The 23,980-nt window shown below is 47.1% G+C and overlaps 1 protein-coding gene across 1 annotated transcript; it reads right to left on the minus strand.

Moving 5' to 3' along the window:
- Positions 1–13,109: 13,109 nt before the first annotated feature.
- On the minus strand, positions 13,110–17,606 carry LOC123433655. Its single transcript, XM_045115463.1, has 7 exons — positions 16,163–17,606; positions 14,993–15,032; positions 14,820–14,881; positions 14,364–14,461; positions 14,111–14,169; positions 13,920–14,024; positions 13,110–13,836 (listed from the first exon to the last, which is right to left on the minus strand). The coding sequence occupies exons 1-7, from the start codon at positions 17,364–17,366 to the stop codon at positions 13,398–13,400; spliced, it is 2,007 nt and encodes a 668-aa protein (XP_044971398.1). The 5' UTR covers positions 17,367–17,606; the 3' UTR covers positions 13,110–13,397.
- Positions 17,607–23,980: the final 6,374 nt, after the last annotated feature.

Raw genomic sequence — 23,980 nt, forward strand, 5'->3', positions numbered from 1 at the left:
TCGTCCACAAACTACCGCTAGGTAGGTGGAACAAAGCTCCTGGAGCAGTACTATCGCTGGCCAGGGGCGGTACTACCGCTAGCTAGCGGTACTACCGCTGGCTGCAGCGGTACTACCGCCAGCAATCCAGCGGTACTACCGCTGGGGACCATTTTGCAAAGATGCGAGAAACAAAGTGGCGGGGGCCGCTCCAAAGATGAAGGAAAGGGGAGAATGTGAAGTGTGCGTGTGCAAAGATAGATTCCACCCAAACCTTTCCACTACGGATCCCCTCTTAATAGTACGGCTTTCCTATGACTCAAATAAAGAGAATCGTAGAGAGCGCCGTGCTTCCGTTCCATGAATGAGGAGACGAGTCGTCTTGTGCCGTTGACGTGTGTTATCTGAAACCTTAACACACATGGTTAGTCCTGTACGGTACTGTCATCAATCACCAAAATTACTTAGGCATAAACTATGCCCCAACAATCTCCCCCTTTTTTGGTGGATTGATGACAATACCGGATTTGCAGAGAGAATAATATGAGAACAAAAGGATAGAGATATATGACAATACGGGACATATGACTCACAGCATATGAAGGAAATAAATCTCTCATAAGTTCATGTCTCACACAAGATAGCAAACTAAGCAAACCAAGTTCGAAGCAAACCATAAGAAATAAAGCAAAGCAACGCAAAGTTCGAATAAGAAAGCAAATTCAGCTCCTAGACTCTCTCCCCCTTTGGCACAAGACACCAAAAAGGGGCACACCTAATGCCACAGGTAGCTACTCGTCATCCTCAGCATCGCCAGACTCATCTGTCCCCTCCTGATCGGTCTGCTCCTCCTCTTCCGCCTCATCGCCAGACCACTGGTATCCTTGATCCTGCATCCAAGTAGCCTCAGGAGTGATGTCGTCCTCAGATCCGCTGGAGATGTTCACATCAAGAGTCCTGAGGACACGCTTATGCCTCTGGCGGCTCTCCTTCTGAGCCACGTGCGTCTGGTACTGACCCTTAGCATGCATACAGAATAGAGTCTTCATCTTGTCCTGCAGCTTGATGGCCCAAGATGGCATGGCGGAAGAGCGGGACTGGGAGGCGGTTCCTCTGTCAGCAGCTGTCTCAGTGTCAGTATCCATGTGCTGAGAGGAAGTGGATGGGTTGGCCCATTTGTCCTTGACGCGAAGCTTAATCGAGTCGTGCACAATGTAGTCGGACTGAGCGTAGAGCACCTCCTCCGGAAAAGCCTCTTGCCACTTATGGCGAATATATGCGAACAGGTAGGGCCCGTAGATGGGAACCTTACGCATGATGATGCAGTTCCAGAGCTCCGTGAACATCACATCAGAAATATCCAGAGGGGCAGACTCCTGAGACATAGCCTCCTCACAAAGCAGCAGCATCTCAGCCAGGGAGCCATGAACCTCGTCGAAGTTACCAATGCGAGGGAAGAGGGTGTTGCGAAGGATCCGGTGCATGATGTCCAGATGCTTGGGGAGCACACCCTTCCTCACATAGAGCTTCTGCAGTCTGTCCTTTGCGGGGGCCCTGTCGGTGGGGGCTGCAGCATGAGGACGCAGCCCAAGTGGAGTGTCGGCTCCCTGGAAGTCAATGTTGAGGAATTGCATGAACTCACGCCAGGTACCGGTCATCTTCTGAGTCCCAGTCATCCACTCCATAGAGCGCTCTGCATCAGGAGAGAAGTGGACCGTGACATAGAACTGAGCAACAGCAGTGGAATCAAAATCTGTCTTGTATGTGATGATGTCCTTGATGCCCAGTTTGTCAATCAGAGAGAGGGCATCACCAAAATAGTCCAGGTTCCGCTGAAGATGGGCTAGGTCAATCCACTGAACGGAGACATAGTTTTTCTTGAAATGCGCAACAACATCCCGGTAGATCCTGCACTGATCCCTTGCCCAGACATGGTCAACATCCTTGATCACAGCCCTCTCGTTGAGGTAGTGGTTCTGAGTGCGAAACTTCAGAAAGTCCTTGGGGGACATTGTACGGACATTGACCCTCTTCTCCTTGTGCGCGACCTTCTTGAAGGACTGCTTTTTGGGTTGCAGACCTGAGGTGGCAGACCCCTCGGGAGCCTCTTGGTTGCGATACTGCTTTGACTGCGTGTCACGAGGAGGGTTCGAACGGCGAGAGCCACCTGTGACACAAAACACACAGCGAAAAGAGGCGACAAAAAGAGTTAAGGCAACGAATCTTTGAAAACGCAGAAGAAATAAACACGCGTTGCTAAGCACATAAAAGGAATACACAGTGAATGCTCCTGGCGGTAGTACCGCTGGGGCCTAGCGGTAGTACCGCTACCCCTGGCGGTAGTACCGCTGGGGGTCATAGCGGTAGTACCGCTACCCCTGGCGGTAGTACCGCTGGGGTTTGACTTTTCATATCTGACAGATAAAAATCGTTACGAGGGCATGGGCTGTATATGAACATGAAGAACTCCACCCCAGCCCTACTTTACATGAGGAACACTAGTAACACGAAATAAGTACATGCCTAGGCAAGAGAGAGCAAGTTTTAGATCTAATCCAAAAAAAAGTTCAAGTGCTAGATCTAAAACAAGTAAATCCTAGGGCATGGCAGCATAATCAACAACAATCCATTGGACCTATACTCCCCTCAAATATCTCCTTCATGCCACCCAAGAACTAGCCATAAGATCAAAGATATGGATTCAATCCCCAATGCTCCTATCTGTAGAACGAGAACATCAACCAAATAGAAGAAGGGAGGAGCTTTACCGGGATTCATGGCTCTTGGAGGAGGAAGGAGAGGTGGAGCAACCCTTCCAAACCAACGGGGAGAAGGAGCTCCACGAAACGAGATCCAAACAGGGAGTTTTCAGGCTAGGGGAGGGAGGAGCCGCGAGGAAGAAGAAACAGGTTGAGAAAAACAGGCTCCCCCTCCTTTATATAGCCCAAGGGGTACGGGCCAGCGGTAGTACCGCTGAGGTCCCAGCGGTAGTACTGCTACCTGGCGGTAGTACCGCCAGATGCAGCGGTAGTACCGCTGGGGTCCTGGCAGTAGTACCGCTCCCCCTGGCGGTAGTACTGCTCCCCCTTGAGGCAGCCCTAGAAATTTCCTAGCCGGTCGTGTTAGATGGGAATCCTGGCGGTAGTACCGCTGTAAATGTCGCAACGCGGCTAAGGAAAAGAGATGGACTTGGGCATATGACAAGTGAGTAAAAATAGATAGCATCTAGGAAAATGTACTGACTTGTCATTGTATATCCTTTCTTCGATACGCAAGAAAGGATGGAGGGACGGTGGCCGAGGCCACCTATGTTTGAGACAATGGTATGACACCGCGAAGAATTATCCTTGGGTTCATGACCAATGCTCGTCTTTGAAGCACAAGTGCCATTAGACAATGGCTAAAGTGAAAGACTAGATTGATTTATGCATAATGGGGGGAGGGAAAGTTCATTGAGAGAACAACACTCCCCCTATGTCCATGCCTACATCTAGACCAAGATGGAATGCAAAGTGAGGTGCAATATGCCTAGTTTCAATCCACATTACTTGAATCAATGATATTCAGCTCATGCCTTAACTCCCGGAACCTTGCTTCATCTAGAGGCTTAGTGAAAATATCTGCAAGTTGCTCTTCAGTGTTGATGAAGTGAACCTCAATATCACCTAGCTTGATATGTTCACGAATGAAGTGATGACGAATATCAATATGTTTGGTTTTGATATGTTGCACTGGGTTGAGGGAAATCTTGATAGCGCTTTGATTTTCACATAGAAGAGGCACTTTGTCACAAGTGACACCATAATCCTTTAAAGTCTGCCTCATCCATAGCAATTGTGCACAACAACTTGCAGCTGCCACATACTCAGCTTCGGTGGATGATAAGGAGACGCAATTCTGCTTCTTTGAAGACCAACTTACCAAAGAGCGACCAAGGAATTGGCATCCTCCAGACGTTGACTTCCTCTCCACACAATCTCCTGCCCAATCTGAGTCAGAATAGCCAACTAGATTGAAGTTTGCTCCTTTGGGATACCAGAGGCCAAAGTTTGGGGTATGAGCCAAATATCGAAAGATTCGCTTAACAGCCATGTAATGACTTTCTTTTGGTGCGGATTGAAACCGTGCACATATCCCTACACTCAACATAATATCCGGTCTAGATGCACAAAGGTAAAGGAGGGATCCAATCATGGAGCGGTATACCTTTTGATCTACTGCTTTACCATTGGGATCACTGTCAAGCTTGCATCTTGTTGGCATGGGGAACTTGACCGGCTTGACATCTTCGAGCTCGAACCGTTTGAGCATGTCTTTAGTGTACTTGGCTTGTTTGATGAATGTCCCTTCTAGACCTTGTCTAATCTCGAACCCGAGGAAGAACTTCAACTCTCCCATCATGGACATCTCAAACTTCTCAGTCATTAGTGCAGCAAATTCTTCATTGAATGAAATGTTAGGAGAGCCAAAGATAATATCATCAACATATAGTTGGCATATGAACAAATCCCCTTTAACCCTCTTAGTAAAAAGAGTGGGATCTATCTTCCCAATTTCAAACCCACGATCTTGTAACAACTCAGTAAGATACTCATACCACGCGCGTGGGGCTTGTTTAAGGCCATAGAGTGCCTTATTAAGTTTGTACACGTGATTGGGGAGCTTGGGATGTTCGAATCCCGGGGGTTGTTTGACATAGACCAACTCATTCAAAGGACCATTAAGAAAAGCACTTTTCACATCCATTTGTTGTAATTTGAAGTTATGATGAGAAGCAAATGCAAGTAACATGCGAATAGATTCTAGACGAGCAACAGGGGCAAAGTTTTCACCGTAGTCGATACCCTCGACTTGGGAGTAGCCTTGAGCCACCAATCTTGCCTTGTTTCGAATCACAATTCCATTGGCATCTTGCTTGTTCTTGAATATCCATTTGGTCCCGATGACATTATGTTCCTCCGTTGGCCGAGGCACTAAATCCCAGACTTGGTTGCGCTCGAAGTTGTTAAGTTCTTCGTGCATGGCCATAAGCCAATCCTCATCATCGAGCGCTTCCTGTACCTGTTGAGGTTCACAATACGAGACAAACGCGTGATGCTCACAATAATTCCAAAGTTGTTGACGGGTGGATACTCCCCTTTTTAAACTGCCAAGTACATTCTTCATAAGATGTGACTTGACTCTCAGCTTGTTCGCATTCTTGGCTGCTCGACGCTCCGAGAGTTCTTCATTAGATAATGGGGGAGCATCGACTTGTTCTTTTGCTTGCCCTTGCGTCTTGAGCCGGTTGTTGGAGCTCCAGGCGGGAATTGTGAGACAGTCTCCTGATCATCTTGTCCTTCGACTTGAGCAGGTTCACTAGTTTGTTCTTGTATTAGTGGTTGCTCTTGATCTTGATCTTGTGCTTCTACTTGGTCTGAATCTCGGGGTTGCACTTGATCTTGATCATGAGCCGATTCGGAGTCTTGGGGTAGTTCTTGAATATCATGGGACACATCACCATTGTTGGGCAATTGATCTTGACCTTGAGCTTGTTCAATTTGTTGAGAGTCTTCTCTTTGTTCATCGGAAGCGTGTGGGGCTTGTGGGGGTGATGGCTCCACTTGAGTAGAGCATTGTCCTTCTCCTTCGGCCACAAAGGGTTCCTCAATGGGGAGTATTTGACCAATCCCCATTCTTCTTATGGCTTCGGGAGGAATTTCATCACCTATATCACAAAGACCACTTTGCTCCACTTGGGAGCCATTATTTTCATCAAACTCTATGTTACACGTCTCCTCAATTAGTCCGGTGGACTTGTTGAGGACACGGTAAGCATGAGAGTTTGTAGCATAACCAACAAAGATACCCTCATGTGCTCTAGAATCAAATTTAGCTAATCGTGCTCCTTTCTTGAGAATGAAACACTTACAACCGAATACCCGGAAGTACTTGAGATTGGGTTTGTTTCCAGTTAGAATCTCATAAGGAGTCTTGTTCAAGCCTTTGCGGATGTAGAGCCGATTGGATGCATGACATGCTGTGTTGATGGCCTCTGCCCAGAAGTTATATGGAGATTTGAATTCTGCCATCATTGTTCTTGCAGCGTCTATCAAGGTCCAGTTCTTCCTTTCTGCCACACCATTTTGCTGAGGGGTATATGGTGCATAATATTGGTGTTCTATTCCCTCATCACCTAGAAACTCATCTAAGGTGTAGTTCTTGAACTCGGTGCCGTTGTCACTCCTAATCATCAAGATCTTTGCTTCATGTTGACGTTGCGCTTCATTAGCAAAGTTGATGACCGTTTGTTGAGTTTCACTCTTCCTTTTAAAGAACTATACCCAGGTATATCTTGAGTAGTCGTCAACAATCACTAAGCAATATTTTCTGCCTCCAAGACTATCAAATGTTGGAGGACCAAACAGATCCATATGGAGAAGTTCCAATGGCCTCTTGGTGTAGATAAGAGTCGTTGGACGATGAGCAGTTTCATGAATCTTTCCTTCAATGCAAGCACTGCAGATACGATCTTTAGCAAAGCTCACATTTGTTAGTCCACGAACATGGTCCACTGTCAGAAGACTTTGCAAAGATCTCATATTGACATGAGCTAAACGGCGATGCCAAAGCCAGCCCACGTCAACTTTAGCCATTAAACATGTCGCAGACTTAGTGGGTCGCTTTGAGAAGTTCACCACATAAAGACCATTTTCGACATGTCCAACATAGGCTACTTTAAGAGTCTTGCTCCTTAGGAGGACCACAGTGTCAATATTAAAGAATGTGGAAAAACCCATAATTGCAAGTTGACGAACCGAAAGTAAATTGTAGGCAAGTGACTCAAAAAGCATGACCTTCTCAATAGATAAATCTTGAGAGACGACCACCTTACCAAATCCCAATACCTTTGAAGAGGATGCATCGGCGAATTGGACATGGGTGGGCATAGATGGAGAAGGATGCACATCCACCACTAAGTCCTTGCTTCCGGTCATATGATTTGTTGCTCCACTATCGAGCAACCATGACACCCCACCGGAAGCAAACTCCTGCAATAGATCAAGGCTTGGTTTTAGGTACCCATTTTTTAATGGGTCCTTTCATGTTAGAGACAAGGGTCTTAGGAACCCAGATAGCCCATTCAATATCTTCATCGTAGGAACCAACAAATCTGGCATAAACATGCCCATCACTAGCACAACATAAAACATAAGAAGAATTGAGTTTGTCGGCTGTGTTAGTAGGAACGGTTTTGCCCTTCTTGGGGTTCCCATAGTCCACCTTGTTCCTGTTCACCTTCTGAGTCCCCTCACCCTCTTTGACGAAGATGTCCATGAGGGTGAGAGATCGTTTGTTCTTGTTCTTCCTTTTACCTTTTGACTTGGAGGTAAGTCCAAGTCCTTCCTTTCCTACATCACCCTTTTGAGTGCTCAAGAGATCGTTCAGACTCTTCTCACCTTGTATGCATGCCACAAGGCCCTTCTCAAGTTTCTCCTTTAACTTGGCATTTTCCTCCACAAGATGAACATGCTCACAACAGGGGTTAGTTGCACAAGTATTATCAATTAACACAAAGGGAGGACAAGTAGAGATCTCCTTGGTAAGCTTTGCTTGGAGTTGATCATAAGACTCTTTCAGAGAGAAATGAGCACCTTTCAAGGCTTTGTGGGCCTTGTCAAGTATGTCAAACTCCTCTTTGAGTCTGTCATGGCCAACCTCAAGAGCATACTTTTCAGATTTAAGCATGCAAGTAAGAACAACATCATGATCTAGTTTCTTTTGCATTTTAGCGCAGTCATCGTTACATGACTCCTCAAGAGCCAAACGAAGAGTGCGCTCTTCCTCTAGAGCACTAGATAATTCGGCAATTTCATCGGCATAGTCACGACTATGTCCCTGAAGCTCGGAGATGGTCTCCTCATGAGACTCAATGAGGTCAGTGGCCTCACCCAGTTGTTCCAAGAGAGCAACAAAGTGCTTCTTGGGTTCTCCCTTAATAGTGCACAGAAACTTATCAAGATCATGCTTATTAAGTTCCCCAACATCACTATCTTCAACACAATTTAACAATGAAGGAGCAGAAGCAATGTTGGTCTTAATGATGGGAGTTACCTGATTGATACCTTTTGCCATGAGGCACTTGATGATGTGGTTCTCGTTGGGGGCGTTGAAGAGAGACACCTTCTGGGAAGAGGTAGTGGCAATAGCAACAGTTGCCATTGCCACTGTATCATCATCACCATCATCATCGGAAGGATACTCTTCCAGGGCCACCATCCCTTTTGGGTGAGGTTTCTTCACAAAGTTGTTCTTGATTGGAAATGATTTGGTTTTGTCTTTGCGAATGAGCTTGCCTCCGTTGTCTTCCCTTTTCTCATAGGGACATTCTGCCATGAAGTGACTTACGTTGCCACAGTTATAACATGTCCTTACTCGTTGCTTGGGTTTGAATCCACTCGAGTTGTTCTTGGTGAAGTTGGGTCTTGAGTTCCTTTTATTGCCCCAGAATTGCCTTGATGCAAGAGCCATGTGCTCATGATAGGCATACTTTGTGTCTTCAGGGCAGCTCTCCTCTTCCTCATCTTCTTCTTCTTCTTCAAGCATTGCTCTTGCTTTCAACACAAGGTTGGGTGAAGTTGTCTTTGATCGAACACGAGCAAGAGCATTGTCGGCTGTTTCGTTCATGATTGACATTGCTATGAACTCATCCAACACTTCACTGGAAGACAAGGAGTGGAAGTCTGGCCGCTGACGAATGACAGATGACATGGCTTTGTTGAAAGGCATGATGGCTTTGAGAAACTTGCGCTTGACCCATGTATCATCCACATCCTTACTCCCATGATCCTTTAGTGCCACAGCAATAGCAGTCACCCTCCGATAGAGATCACGAGGGTCCTCGTCTTCCTTCATCACAAAATCATCGACCTTATCAAGTATCACTTCATAGTTGGATCGTTGAATGCTTGAGCTTCCCTTGTACAACACCATAATATGCTCCCAACAATCCTTGGCCAATGTGAAGGGACGTAAGTGGGCAAGATCTTCAGGTGGCACGGCAGACTGGAGAATAAACAAAGCAGAGTGATTGTATTGATTGTCTGCATCTTCTCTCGGAGTGAGGTTGCTTGGATCATGGGGATAATATCCTTGCTCAATGATTCTCCACAAGTTTATTGAGCTGTGATTCAAATGAGACTTAATAGAAAATACCCAGTTAGCAAAGTCACCTTTCACAAGCTTAGGAGGAGGACCAACAGGATTAAGACGTGGTGCGGGAACGGATCCTCCATAGACCATGGGGGGTGGAACTGAGGCATATGTTCCAGTCCCATCCTTTTCATGAGACGAGGGAGGTTGCATACCTTTAGCCGCTTCCTTAGAGGAGTTGGCCTCCGAATCGGAAACGGTGGGTTTAACCACTATAGTCGGTTCGGGTGAACTTTTAAATCCCTCAGTTAACTCTTTAAGCATGGTCTTGACCTCGTTCGTCAAGGACGTCTTGAGAGCGGCCATAGCCGTATTCAAGTCGGCCCTTGTGACCGAAGTCAAGTCCATGGCCTCGGGTTGCCCATGATTAATTCCCTCTTCGCCTTCCATACTCTTCGGGTGGTTAAACCCTTAATAAAGAGACATGGCTCTGATACCAATTGAAAGGATCGATATGGTTGGCTAGAGGGGGGTGAATAGACAACGACCACTTTTTAATTAATCTTAGCAAGTTAAGGTAAACACCCTACGGGTTCACAAATAATACAACAATGAGGTGAACCCTATAGAAGCTAACAACGAGAGCTATTAAGACAAGTAAGATATAGTCACGAGCATAAGCAAATACAAAGTAAAGGATAGAGATAACCACAAGTGGAACCGATGGAGACGAGGATGTGTTACCGAAGTTCCTTCCCTTTGACAGGAAGTACGTCTCCGTTGGAGCGGTGTGGAGGCACAATGCTCCCCAAAAAGCCACTAGGACCACCGTATCCTCCTCACGCCCTTGCACGATGCAAGGTACCGTGATTCCACTATAGGTGCCCTTGAAGACGGCGACCGAACCTTTACAAACAAGGTTGGGGCAACTCCACACAAAGCTTGGAGGCTCCCAACTAAACCACGAAGCTTCACCACAATGGAATATGGCTTCGAGGTGACCTCAACCGTCTAGGATGCTCAAACACCCAAGAGTAACAAGATCCGCAAGGGATTGGTGGGGGAATCAACTTTTCTCTTGGTGGAAGTGTGGATCTAGGCCTTCTCAACCAATCCCTAAAGAATCAACAAGTTTGATTGGCTAGGGAGAAAGATCGGGCACTTTTGAGCTTGGGGCGCAACAATGGAGCTTAGAGAGGTAAGAGATAAGAGTTCCTTAGCTAGAAGAACCCTTTATATAGTGGGGGGGGAAATCAGACCGTTTTCCCACTCTCTGCCCGAGCTCCAGCGGTACTACCGCTGGCTGCAGCGGTACTACCGTTGGCACTCCAGCGGTACTACCGCTGAACAGGGGCGGTACTACCGCTGGATGCAGCGGTACTACCGCTGGGGCTCCCCAGCGGTACTACCGCTGACACCAGCGGTAGTACCGCTGGCCCTTTGGTAGTGCAGAAGCACTACTACCGCCAAGAAAGTCTTCGCAATAAGGTCCGTCCACGAACTACCGCTAGGCAGGTGGAACAAAGCTCCTGGAGCGGTACTACCGCTGGCCAGGGACGATACTACCGCTAGCTAGCGGTACTACCGCTGGCTGCAGCGGTACTACCGCCAGCAATCCAGCGGTACTACCGCTAGAGCCAGCGGTACTAACGCTGGGGACCATTTTGCAAAGATGCGAGAAACAAAGTGGCGGGGGCCGCTCCAAAGATGAAGGAAAGGGGAGAATGTGAAGTGTGCGTGTGCAAAGATAGATTCCACCCAAACCTTTCCACTACGGATCCCCTCTTAATAGTACGGCTTTCCTATGACTCAAATAAAGAGAATCGTAGAAAGCGTCGTGCTTCCGTTCCATGAATGAGGAGACGAGTCGTCTTGTGCCGTTGACGTGTGTTATGTGAAACCTTAACACACACGGTTAGTCCTGTATGGAACTGTCATCAATCACCAAAATTACTTAGGCATAAACTATGCCCCAACAGGAGGGATTCATCATCCCTCTCAAGGAACTGAAAGCGTGTCAAAGCGGCGCGATCAAGGAAAGTTGTATGGAGCGAGGAATCTCCTTCGCGGATGGGTACTCCAAGAAAATTTGCTATGCGAGTGGCATAGATCCCACCAAAGAAATCCCTTTCATTACCATTATTATTTAAAAACTGCTCGGAGTTTTTGTAAAAAAATGCTTGCATATACAATAAAATATTTGTGACTTCAAAAACTGCTCGGAGTTTTTGTAAAAAATGCTTGCATATACAACAAAATGTTTGCAAGTTCAAAAAATGTTTGTAAAGTAAGAAAAGTCCATGATTTCAAATCAAACTCCATGTATTAAAAATTATTAAAAGCATTTAACAAAATGCTTTCTAATTCAAAATATGTTAATGCATTTAAAAAATGTCCTAAAATTTTTGTGAATTTAATAAATATATTACTGACTTATAAAAATGTTTGTTTATTCTGAAAAACTTCATGCGTTTCAAAAATGTTTGTGAATTTATAGTAAAATCCTCCAACATCAAAAATTATGTTCGTCTTTTCTAGAATTGATCGCCAATTCAAAAAAAAATTAAACCCGTTTGAAATATAATAAATATTCACGATTTTTAGTAAATGTTTGTAAACTGTAAAAAATGTTCTCGATTTTAAAATTGTTCTCATATTTGTAAAATTGTTCATGAAAGATCTAATGTATGTAGTTAAACAATAATGCTTCTAAGTCTTTGTGAAAATATATCCGTGTGATTTTTGAAGAATTAATTGTTGGATGGATTGGATTATTATTATATATTTTCTAAAAAAAAATCTTGAAATTAAAAATAATTCTTTGAGTTACCAAGATTTTTGACAACCATGATTTATTTTTTTTGAAAATGTAAAGATTGCTTCAACTTGTGAATAAATTTAAAAGAAAAAACATCTTTCATTTACGCACAAAATTTTAAAATCAAACGATGATGTGTGAACATAATGTGGGCATCATCATTGAAGATTATGTTTTTTTCTCCCGTTGCAACGCACAGTCCATTTTGATAGTACAAACCCAACGAGCCTAAGAACACCAAATCAAACTTTGTATGAGAAAATGATGGCCAAAACACGAAGCACATGGACCTAAGCAGAATAAAAGACGGGCAACGGTGGTCGTACCAGCTATTCCGACAACCCAAATCACTGGTACTTCCACGGTTCAACTCATTTCCTTGGATGATAAGAATGTATCTGAGGAGGTTTGGATCGAATGAGATTAGAGATGGTACCCACCAGGTTTGGATGCGGATGGAGCCACCCCATACCTTTATCCGCCATCCCAAATCTTACCTATCAGCCATATCCATTGATGGGTACAATTTTTTTCTATACCCATCACCCGTCAGGATAAATGGGTATCCGCGGGTGTAATTACTCATATTTGCAACACATCAATTAGAGTATTACATAGTCATAAACAACAATTATAATAATAATGTATAAACAACAACACTTCTTAACAACAATACATACTCCTAACAACAACACATTCTGGACGTGGACTAGCAGCAGGATTTTTGTACATATAATACGTTTAATATGTTTATAAATAATATTTCAGTCTAATTTTCTAAATTATATGCGGGTACGTGGGTACACGGGTGTGAATTATATTAAACCATACCAGTACTCACTATACCGATGAGTTTCAAATTTTCCGCTTTATGTACCCATGGGTATTTTGTTGACCCATACCCTTACCCTAATAGGGTTTTTACCCACAGGGTACGCGGGTAATGGGTACCCATTGTCATCCCTAAATGAGATGAAGCGGAACAACAGAGAAGAAACTGCAAATCCGCAAGCTGATCCTAAGTAATCGTTGTTCTTCATTGGATTCCGGAGGCGTGTCTATCACGCAACTCCGCCCACAGCCCTCATCAATGGTAATTCTTCTTCAGTAGCTAGTGCCATCAGCTAGATTTTAGTCATGTTATGTATGATCATTGTAATAGAGAAAGTAATCAGGTAGCTAGCTCATGAAACTGGCCAAGAGAGCTAGATTTTCTCCCCCTCCTGGTCTCGGGGTGGATATCCTCCACCCCTGACGTGGGTATAACTTACATTGTAAAGGATACTAACATCATTATGAATGAATAAAGGAGATGATTGACAAAAAAAAAAACGACACTCACACCCAAACCTGCTACGGCTCCAGATACTCAGCCCCCAAACCTGGCTAGAACATGTACATGATTCCGTAGGGTGGTTTCATCACAGGACAATTATAAAAGGCAAAAGACCAAGACGAATGACCTAAGCTAGCATCTCCTGCAAGATCTTCCATCCTCAGACCATGTGTCAGTGTAGTATTTGTAGATCACACTCAGTTTGGTTCCGAAGGATCGCAGCGTCAGGTTGGAGGTGGCTGGTTCAGTCCATACTTCCAAAGTGGTTAGGATCATCCAGCACAGCGCCAGCATACCGATAGACATCAGCATGTAGCCGCCCAAGTACCACCAGCGGTTCAAAGCCACATTCCCCCCAAAGTAATTGGGCTTGGAAATCTCTTGCTGCTGCTTGTGGGTCCTTTTCTTTGCACGGTTTCGCTTCTTGCTGTAGCAAACCTTGTCAGCAGTAGAGCCACACGACTGGTGGCCCTTCTTTGTATAGCCTGACTTCTCATACTGTTCAAATATTCCTACTCCGCCTTGGCACCTTCCTTCAGGAACCACTGTTGGTAGCATACTGTGCAAAAGACTGCAAAGAGGGGAAGGTATAGAAAGATCAACAAATCTTTTTTTTGGTAATGAAGTAGACACGTGTGTATGGTTTTCAATTACTTGTCTAAAATTGGAAGGGCTACAATGATTTTGCTCCTCAGGGTCTCATCACTTGCTTGCTCATTAAATGACTCGGTTAGCAGCATGTCAAAACCCTCAAATGCTCTAGGAAACATAGACATTATAGTCAGAAATAACACTAACCTAATTCCGGTAAACAAGTACATGAACAGGTTTCTGCGTTTATATACCGTAAGAGATGTTGCATATTATTGGAGGCTTCATCAGTGCAAGTAGCATATTTCAGTAGCTGCATCAAAATGTTATAGGATTCAGGAAAATTGAGATCTCATCATTTGAAACCAAAAGCATATTAGAGGAATATAAAATTGCTAGCAACTGTGTGCGTAGTTCGAAGAGATGATAAATAATTTGAAGCTTGTGGGTGCAAATACAAATATATGTTCAAGGACTACACCTATGAGTCACCAGAACAGAACTTACCGCACGAATATGTACACACAAAGAGGATACTGGGCAGCACTCAGTAAGCAGTGGTTTGGATTCCTTGTAAGTTGGCAAGTCACAATCTAAGAATAGATCTGCAAAGCACCACACAGATGTGGATCTTCTAGTCATGACAGTCACAACTTTGTAAGATGGTATATGTGCAGCAGCAGGAAATAATGCTTCAAGGGCAGTACTTGCTTAACATTTCTATCGGACACAAATGAAGGGGGAAATCTAAAGATATTCAAAGATATTATACTTGACCCGATCAGAGTAATATTGCGTATTAAACTAACACAATTGCATATGGCCACAAGGAAAATCATTTAAGATCAAGACCCTAAATATCCACTTGATTGAAGTTGGCACACATTCACTTGCACATGTGATATATTAGAACCAAAGCCAGTATAAAAGGCTAAATATATCAAGAGTGGACTAATCAATTACCAAGTTCCCTGAACCATTCTCGAGTCCGCTGCACTTGCATAACAAACTGCACCAAACTCATCCTGGCAACAGTCATGCAACATCAGCAGCAGAATTCAACAAGATGTCATGCAAATTAAAAAGAAAAAAGAAAACTGGAACAAGTAATGGTAGCATAGCAATACATGAATTACCTCTTAAAGTGCATTTCCAAGGGATCATACATTTCTGCCCCTGAAAAATTGGTCAAATAAAAAGTTACATACACAAGATTGGGGAGAACTGCAATTAACTTCTCAAGGGAGCAATTTTAATGGAAGAAGGCATCAACCTTAGTGCCCCCACAACCATAGGATCGTAATCTAATCACGAAGACAACATGAACGCTTTTGAGATAAAGCCCTGGTGCTACAAAAGTTACTCGCGTAGCCACAGTCACAGCAGTGAGCTACGCATTAGTACCAGAGAGCGACGCAGCACAAGTACAACAGTCAAGGCCATCCACAGTGGTAAAGTGGGGTTTGGGATGTGCAGAAGTTGCTCAACCAGAAATGATATGAAGGACCGATAACGTAATGATGGAAGGACAATGGATCTAGCTGACTGCTGTAACACATGAGGTTTGGATGACAACGTGGTGGCATTTTCATGATAGATGAGGCACTGTGCAGTTTGCACAAGAGGTACTTGTGCTTCGGTATTCTGTAGTGCAAACAGCACTTGATGATAAACTTATCTCTCGTTTGATACTTAAATTTGATTCCAGGAATGGATTTGAATTGGCATCAACAATTCATTTCTGTTTATAGAAGGAATGGAATGAGGCGGTTCATTACGGCCTCAATTATCGTAACACTATGCTAATAAAACAAGTTAATTATCTCTGCTGATGACAGCAGCTGTCTCACCTTGCATACTTTTAGCATGCAGTATGTCTACCCTGTATGACTGGCCGCGGTCTTTATAGATAAATGGTACATACTGGCAGCACATTTTGTGTGTGCCGTCTGCTGCCTCATGTCAGTTTCTAACGCGTAACATGTATGATGAGGGTTAACAAACAGCTAAAAAGTCCAATGGCAACAGTGTCAATACTTGGTACTGAAATGTACAATTCATAACAAACAGAAAACCAAGAACCCGATGGATAGGATAGCATAGCATGAAACAATGCATGGCAAACCCTAGTCTATTTCTAATGTTAACGAACAGCTAAACTAATTAATCCGAAGAGCCCAAATAGTGTCAAAAGTCAGACGTTATCATGAGCACTTATAAGTTACATATATTACTAGCATACAAACCAAGAATTCGAAGATAGCATTGCTGGTTAAATCACATGGGGAGAAAGAAGGAAGAAGCACCTGGGGGAATGTTGAGGTACTTGGGGAAGACGCATGAGAAGCAGGCTGTGGTGAGGAGTTGTTGGTTCGGTCCGACAGAAAATTTGGCCAGTGCCTTGAGAGCTGCATGTTTCATGTCAATAGCGATGGTCCAGGCTGTGTCGTCATCATGCTTCACCTTGGCCATCATGTAAAGCAAATCGTCATTGAGTGTGCTCAGAATCGGGCCATGGAACATCAGTTTCTTCAACTGCAGTTGTTGAGTCTCATCATCCCACAGCTCAGGCAATTTAGCAGAAAAACTTTTGTCAACCGAGATTTCGTCAACATCAACTGTGTAGCCCTTGCACCAATTTTTCCCAGAGACATTCATATTCCACATTGTGGCCTTCCAACCTGAACCTCTGGCCAAGGCATGAGGGTCATCGTATTTGATGTGGACGAATTTGATGAGATCATGGCAGCAGGCGACATTGTAGAAATACTCAGAGGCAATGTACTTGTCATCCGGTTTGATTGGCATGGGCAAGCCAACGGTTGCCACCGGTAATGGGATTATACTGATGACAGGATGCGTGGCAAACAGGTGGTCAAGAAGGAGAATGCCATGGTGGTTATCAAACCAGCCCAGCGAGGTTGCTCCAACCCTGATCTGGTTGAAGAGGTCATTTCGACCACACAATGGCTTGTCAGCGGGGTCTGACAAGTATGCCCTCCTGGTCGTCCATGCCCGTGTTTCAGACGAGAAGACATGGGCATCAAACCGACAAACATCGTCTTGGAGACTCCACTTGCAGCGGAGGAAGGCCAGGGCGTAGTGCTCGCCGTCGCCGCGGGGCAGGAGGCCAAACTGCTGCCCGCCGAAGTAGGGAAGGCTGGGGTTTGGGAGCAGCCGTAGGGACGGGTGCTTCCCGGCTGTGTAGACGAAGAAGCGGGCGGGGCCCCAGTACTGGAGGCTGAAGAGGACGAAGGCGTCCTCGGCGCAGACGAGCCAGGCCTCGTACTCGCGATTGATGCCGGGGCAGTTGACGGAGAAGTGGGAGATGCCCGGCGGGTGGACGAGCCAGAAGGATACCTCCACGGCCTGGCCGTCCTCGGTGCGGCACCCGGCGGTGGTCGCGTTCCGGTCCGCCGATACGCGCGCCGTCTTGCAGAGGATGGCCGAGTCGGGGAACCCGGGGGGCGGCGGGGTGGGGGGGTTGAAGGGCAAGGTGGGGAGCGCCATGGATGTGGAGGCTAGGGCAGGATTTGGGGATTAGGTTGCGTTTTGAACACGGAGTCGGTCGAGTCGGGGAAGAGGATGGTGGTGGCGCGACTTGGAGTACGGGTAAGGGGGGATTGGCAGCAGCGAGTCGTCGGGGGAGATAGAAGAGGCAGGGGCGGATCGCCGCCGCCGCCGATGTGGGGCAGGCGCGTGGAGGGGTGGTGAGAGGACAAAGAGGATCCGTCTCGTCTGCTCGACACAGATTTTACTTTTACTTTCTTTTTGATTTGGTTTGGTTTGAGGCTAAACACGATCCGCTCTGCTATAAATAATAATAACAATACTAAATTTATCGATAACACACACAGTTAATCGGAATACAATTTCATTTTCGAAACTTAATCGGAATACAATTGAGATCAGGGGCAGCGGCCGGGCGTCCCTGGTATGGACACGTGTGGTTAGTTGGTTGAGAAATAAAAAATTACAACCCATACTGACGGGCAAAATTGATAAAAATGACCCCTTGAACGAAAGAACTCACGAAGTGAACCCTAACGCGAAAGATTTCACGCGTCTGATCCTTTTGTGTGGCGTCCGACACCTAGGCGCCACACTACACTGTGTGATGCCTAAGCCGTCGGCGCCACACGCCCTGACCACCTGGCAGAGAGGGCCCACCCCCCCCACGCAGTGTGACGCCTAAGCCTCAGGCGTCACACATTGTAATGTGTGGCGCCGAACGCTTAGGCGTCACACATTGACTTATACAACCACGGGCCAGCCCCCTCCCCACCCCCTCCTCATTCCCCTCCCCCATTCAAACCGGCGGCGGCTCGCTCTACTCCAAGTCCGAATCCCCTCCCCACCCCCCTTCAGATCTGGTGATTTCTTCCGTGGATTGATCCCCCAAGGTTGGCTACGAGGTAATCTCTTCTGTTTCTCATCTCTCTATGAGGTTGATCCCCCGACGTTGGCTAGATTGATATGAGTAGATGAGTAGATTGATATGAGTAGTTAGGATATGAGTAGATTCAAATGAGTAGTTAGGATATGAGTGGATTCATATGAGTAGTTAGGATATGAGTAATATGTAGATGAGTGGATTAGTAGATGAGTTTTTTTTTTGAATATGAGTTTTTTTGTGATTTGTAGGATGGTGTGGCTTTTGAATGATGTTTATGACGTTGAACACCGGACCTATTTGATGTCGGAGAAGAAAATGGTAAGTAGATCATATGATAAAAAATCATGTATTTAATAAGATGAAAATGTAATGATATCACTCACTCCTATCTGTTTGCAGGAGCTTATGCCCTTGAAGACCCGGTCTCACAGGGCATCGACTGTTGTCGTGGGTATAAGCCCGACAGTAGATGTGTAGGGTACGAAAGGATGGGCAGAGTCTTAGCTACAACGAGGTTGTATGAGTTCAGGCCCCTCTACGGTGGTGGTAATAGCCCTACGTCTCAGTGCTCTTGGGAGCTTGTTGTCGAGTGGAATATGGATTACAGTGAATTGCTAACCCCTGCACCAGTGGGGAAGGGCGGCTTATATAGAGTGTGATGCCCTTCACAACGGTTCGGTGCACAAGGGTGGAGTAGTGGCGAATAAATGCCTACGTTACAGGTAATGTATGTCTTAAATGCTAATAAAGGCACAGGGAAACGTACGACCGTTTCCCTCCACGAGGGTTACGATGCACAGAGTGGAATCCAGTCGGTTAGTTTGATACACTCCGAATGCTCGTCTCCGACTGGATGGTGGAGGATTCGTTACCGACTGGATGATGGAAAGTCCTTAGTTCAGTCGGAACTGACTAAGGGCCTTATCCCTTATGAAGGGTAGTCCTTGGGTGGGACTTATAGGGCAGGCCTATGACCCTACCCTAGGACTATAACCCCATCATTAGTCCTCGAATGGATTGGGGTTGGAACGGCGAAGCGATGCTTGGAGTACGGATGCGACTTTGGCGTTGCTTGCCTCGATCCATTTTATCTTCTTTGACCAACGATCCGAGTGGATGAATTTGCGAAACGAACTATCGGGGACCGAGTGCTTCCGTGCTATCTTTTGACGTGACCAGTCAACTAACAGCGGCGGATTTTCTGGGATCCTCAAATTTCGGTCGCCGCGCGCTCAGCGGGGATGACGACATCGCACTCGAGTAGTACATGACGCCTCGATTCCCGCGCCTTCATCTTCTCCACTGATATCGCCGCGACCGGTCGGGGGATAAGATTTCGGGGCCACTTGCTAGTGACTCGGTCGGAACCTTATTTAAACCTCTGCGGCGAGGGTTTTTTCGTTACACTCGTCGGATAACTTGCATTTGCTCCGCTTCTCTCGCCATCCCCTCCGCATCCCAAGCTTCTTCCCTCTCCTTCTCCCTCGCGAATTCGTAGCCTCCGCCATGACAAAGGGGCAGACTAGCAAGCTAGAGGCGTGGAAGAAGAAGGGGAAGGCGGCGGCTCCTGCTCAGCGAAGGCAGCGAGCGCTACCGGCGGGGTGGATCCAGGGGGATTTCCTTCCCTCCACGGTGACGGAGGAGAAATTGCTGGAGTTGGTGGAGCACGGAATGATTGCGCACAAGTCGTGGAGGTTGCCGGAGGAGGGCGAGACCGAGCCGGCGCCCCGGGAGGGGGAGCGTGTCTTGCTGCTCAGCCACGTGCACCGAGGTTTCACTGTGCCTCCTCATCCCTTTTTCAAAGGTATTATGAACCACTTCGGGGCGCAGCTCCACCATTTCTCCCCAAACGCCATAGCTCATCTCTCTGCCTTCGTCGTGTTGTGCGAATGTTTCATCGGCTGTCCTCCCCATTGGGGGCTTTTCAAACACATCTTCTCTGCTAGATCCCAAACTATCAAACGACTAAACCAGTCGGATGATAAAACTCACCTCCTCCAAAAGAAGAGTAAAAGTAGCTATCCCGCTCTTCAGTTGAGTGAATCTGTTAGGAACTGGCAGTCGACATGGTTCTACTGCCAGGACGTTGCATGCCCGAATGCCACAACTGGACTGCCTCCCTTTAGCTTAGACCGACCGGCTCCGCCTAAGAAGGTCATGCTCACGAAGGCGGAGAAGATCTATATCCAGCCTCTGGTCGATGCGCTTGTAGATGTCGTCCGAAGGGGAGTCACCGGCATAGATTTGCTAGAGGTTTTCCTGGGTCGGTGTATCCAGCCCCTGCAAGCTCGACACCACGCCATGTGGCACTACACGGGGCCTGAGGACTCCACTCGGACTAATGTCGAGTGCGTGACTGGGGAGATGGTGGCGTCGTGGGTCCTCAACATCACGGGCGCGTGCGAAAACCCCAGAGGGGCCCGGCGAGTGAAGGCCTTCCGCGCGGACAACCCTCCTCCGAATGAGGTGAGTAAAACTTGTCGAGTGCATCCAATTGTCTTAGATTTATCGCTTTTTCTTGTTTTACCAACTGACGTATGATGTTGTCGACTGTATCTTGTGCAGACGTGGACCAACTGGTTCTCTCCTGTCTCAAACGGGAATCCGGCCGAGGAGGAGGAAGGCAGCCAGGAGGGCAGCATGGAGAGCGTCGAGTACGTCTCCGACAGTGGGGAGACGGAGGAGGAGTCCGAAGAAGAAGAGGAGGAAGATGAAGAGCAGAACTCTCCACCCCCATCGCCAAAGCTTCGAACCAAACGTCGTCATGAACCTGCGGCTCCTTCGGCCCCTCCAGCATCCTCGAGTGCCCCGCCAGCCGCTCCTGTGGTTCCGAGCGCCTTGCCAACCGTTCCCGTGGTTCCGAGTGCTCGGACCACCAAGAGGACCAGGGACGCTGCTGCCGAGCCTGCGGGTCAGCCCTCTAAGGTGGCCAAACCGAGTGGATCTAAGCCTCGGAAGGCTTTGCCGCGGATGAGGGTCACAGTTCCGGTTACCTCAACGTAAGTGCATTGTTCTTCTATCTTCTTTCAGTATTTGATCGAGCTCCTGCTTATTGGTCGAATGGATTTCACTCGACAGAGTTGCCACCTCTGCTACCTCTCCGACACGCCAGGGGGACGATCCCATGGACATGGACAACGTTGCCACATCTCAGCCAGGTGCGTCGTAGCGATTCCGAGAGTCTACGTTATTGCGTCACGAATTCTGTCTTTGGTCTTTTCTTTTTTCCTTTCGTCTCATGCCCTTCGGTCGGGTTTCTCTCAGGGGTGATTTATGTGGAGGAGGGCGACCAGAGGAGGTCTGAGCAAGCTACGGTGCGTGTCCTTGAGGCTGTTCCGCCGGTTACTACTCTCGCCATGGACGCGCCGCCGACTGAGGCGATGTCGTCGACTGAAACGGCGCTGATTGCTGCTGAACCGACTGGAGCAGGCCTTGGGATGCCCAAGGAGCCTCCTACGATGCCAGGCCCGTCGACTGTCGAGTATAACGTCCAACACCTCCCGGAAGATCAAGTGGGAGCTGCCAAGCGAGCCATGGTGCAGGCGAAGCTGATGGCGGGAGAGGCCAAGAAAGCGTACGACTCCATCGCGTCCGTGTACAAGCGAAGCTTGGAACTGCGGGACAATATCCGAGTAAGTGGGCTAGTAAGTATTTACTTTCCTCCTGTAACCCACTGGGTGTTTGATCAATGCACTCGGATATTGTATGATTGTTTTGCAATGGGTTCACTCTTAGTGAACCCAGTGGGTGTAGTCCCCGAGACTTCTGTCGAGTGCTTGCACCGATAGTTGTCTTTATACACATGTTCTTTAACTTGATCAGATCAAAAACTAATCTGTTCGAATGTTAGCAGTGGGGGCATTCCGAGTGCACCTACTGGATGAGTCCCCGAGAGTAATTTTACTCAGGTCGGGTAGTAGTAACCTCATAGGCTTATTTGCTGTCATGTATCTCAATAGGGCGGACCTGTTTGAGCTTCATGTCAGTGGAGTCACTCTTAGTGAACCTACTGGGTGTAGTCCTCGAGACCGCTGTCGACTGCTTGCGTCGGCATGGGTATGAAGAAGTTAGAATGTTTATTGTTGTCCTTGTTGAATTTGTCTGGTCGTCTCTTGGTCGTTGTCTTGCAGAAAACTTACGAGATGGGAGCAGCGTACGAGACTCTAAGGGCTGAAACGGTGCAGTTTGCTGGGGAACTGGATGCAGCAATGGTTGCCTTGGTTGGTATGAAGGATGTCCTGGCTGAACGGGAAAAGTCCTTGGAGGAGGCCCGTGAGGCAAACAAGGCGTTGACTGCTGAAGTGGATAAAATGGGGAAACAAAGGACCGAGTTGATGGGGCAGATGAAAGTGTTGAACAGGCGGTGCATAGCACAGGAAAATTATGTCAGTGACTGGGCCCGGAAGATGATAGCGCTTCTCGGTGGTAAGTTCTGTTTTTCCGAGTGCTTGTGGACTGTGCATTTCATTCTGCGATGACTGTTTGCTCGTCCTGTCTCTGCAGATTTTTGCATGGACGCTGAGGTTGAAGCAGCCGACGTCGAGCGGTCGATTCTTGCGAACGTTCCACTCGGCGAGGATGCCAGTCGAGATATGCTCCGAGCGCACATTCGCCTGGGCAAGGTGGGGCCTTTCATCGGTCGACTGAGAGAGGTCGTCGGCCGAATCGACAAGGAGCTTTGGCCGGAAGACGAGTCGCGGCACGAGATGGAAGGCTTGATGACTCGGCTGGAGGAGGTCCCGAACCGAGTGCAGGCGTGGAAGAAGTCTGCGGCTCGCTGTGGTGCGGACGTCGCTCTGTCGCTGGTCCGAATGCACTGCAAGGAGGCTCGCGAAGAGAAGCTGAAGGCGTTGCAGGTCGCCAACACGAAAAAGCTTCGGTTCGAAGACTTCATGGAGACCTTCCTTGAGAGCGCCACTCGCATCGTCGACGGGATCGACCTCGACACATTCGTGGAGCCTGCCAGTCCCATCGCTAGTCCTGACGACGTTTAAGAAAACTTTTCCCTCGGTATGCCGAGTGTTGGTTGTAAGAAACTTTGGCCACTACTGTTGGCCGTCACATTCGTGGTTCGGTGTGGATAATCTTGATCTACACCGAGCCAACTATCCTTAGGTGAACTTTGAATTTGAATCGAATCTTTTTCTCTTCTTTTGCCAAAGAGTTGTTGATACGATTTTGGCTCGTGGTTTTTGTTTGGCGTTTCTTGGTGAAGCCAATGGCAAACATGCGGAGCATGTAATTGTCAGTTGTCTTGACATCTGCATGAGCCTCACCGAGGGTCTGCTGAGTCTCCAAGTGGATCTGTAGGATACACTCGAAGGCAATAGAGTACTTAGGCGATTCGGGATCGCGGCTAAGTCTTCGAGTGCGATTGTCAGGTCGTACTCGGAGCGAGTTGTTACTCATGTAATTGTCAGTTGTCTTGACATCTGCATGAGCCTCACCGAGGGTCTGCTGAGTCTCAGAGTGGATCTGTATGATACAATCGAAGGCAATAGAGTACTTAGGCGATTCGGGATCGCGGCTAAGTCTTCGAGTGCGATTGCCAGGTCGTACTCGGAGCGAGTTGTTACTCATGTAATTGTCAGTGGTCTTGACATCTACATGAGCCTCAATGAGGTTCTGCTACTCATGTAATTGTCAGTGGTCTTGACATCTACATGAGCCTCAATGAGGTTCTACTACTCATGTAATTGTCAGTGGTCTTGACATCTACATGAGCCTC

The sequence above is a fragment of the Hordeum vulgare genome, chromosome 1H, assembly GCF_904849725.1.
Source record: "Hordeum vulgare subsp. vulgare chromosome 1H, MorexV3_pseudomolecules_assembly, whole genome shotgun sequence".
Classification (NCBI taxonomy): domain Eukaryota; kingdom Viridiplantae; phylum Streptophyta; class Magnoliopsida; order Poales; family Poaceae; genus Hordeum; species Hordeum vulgare.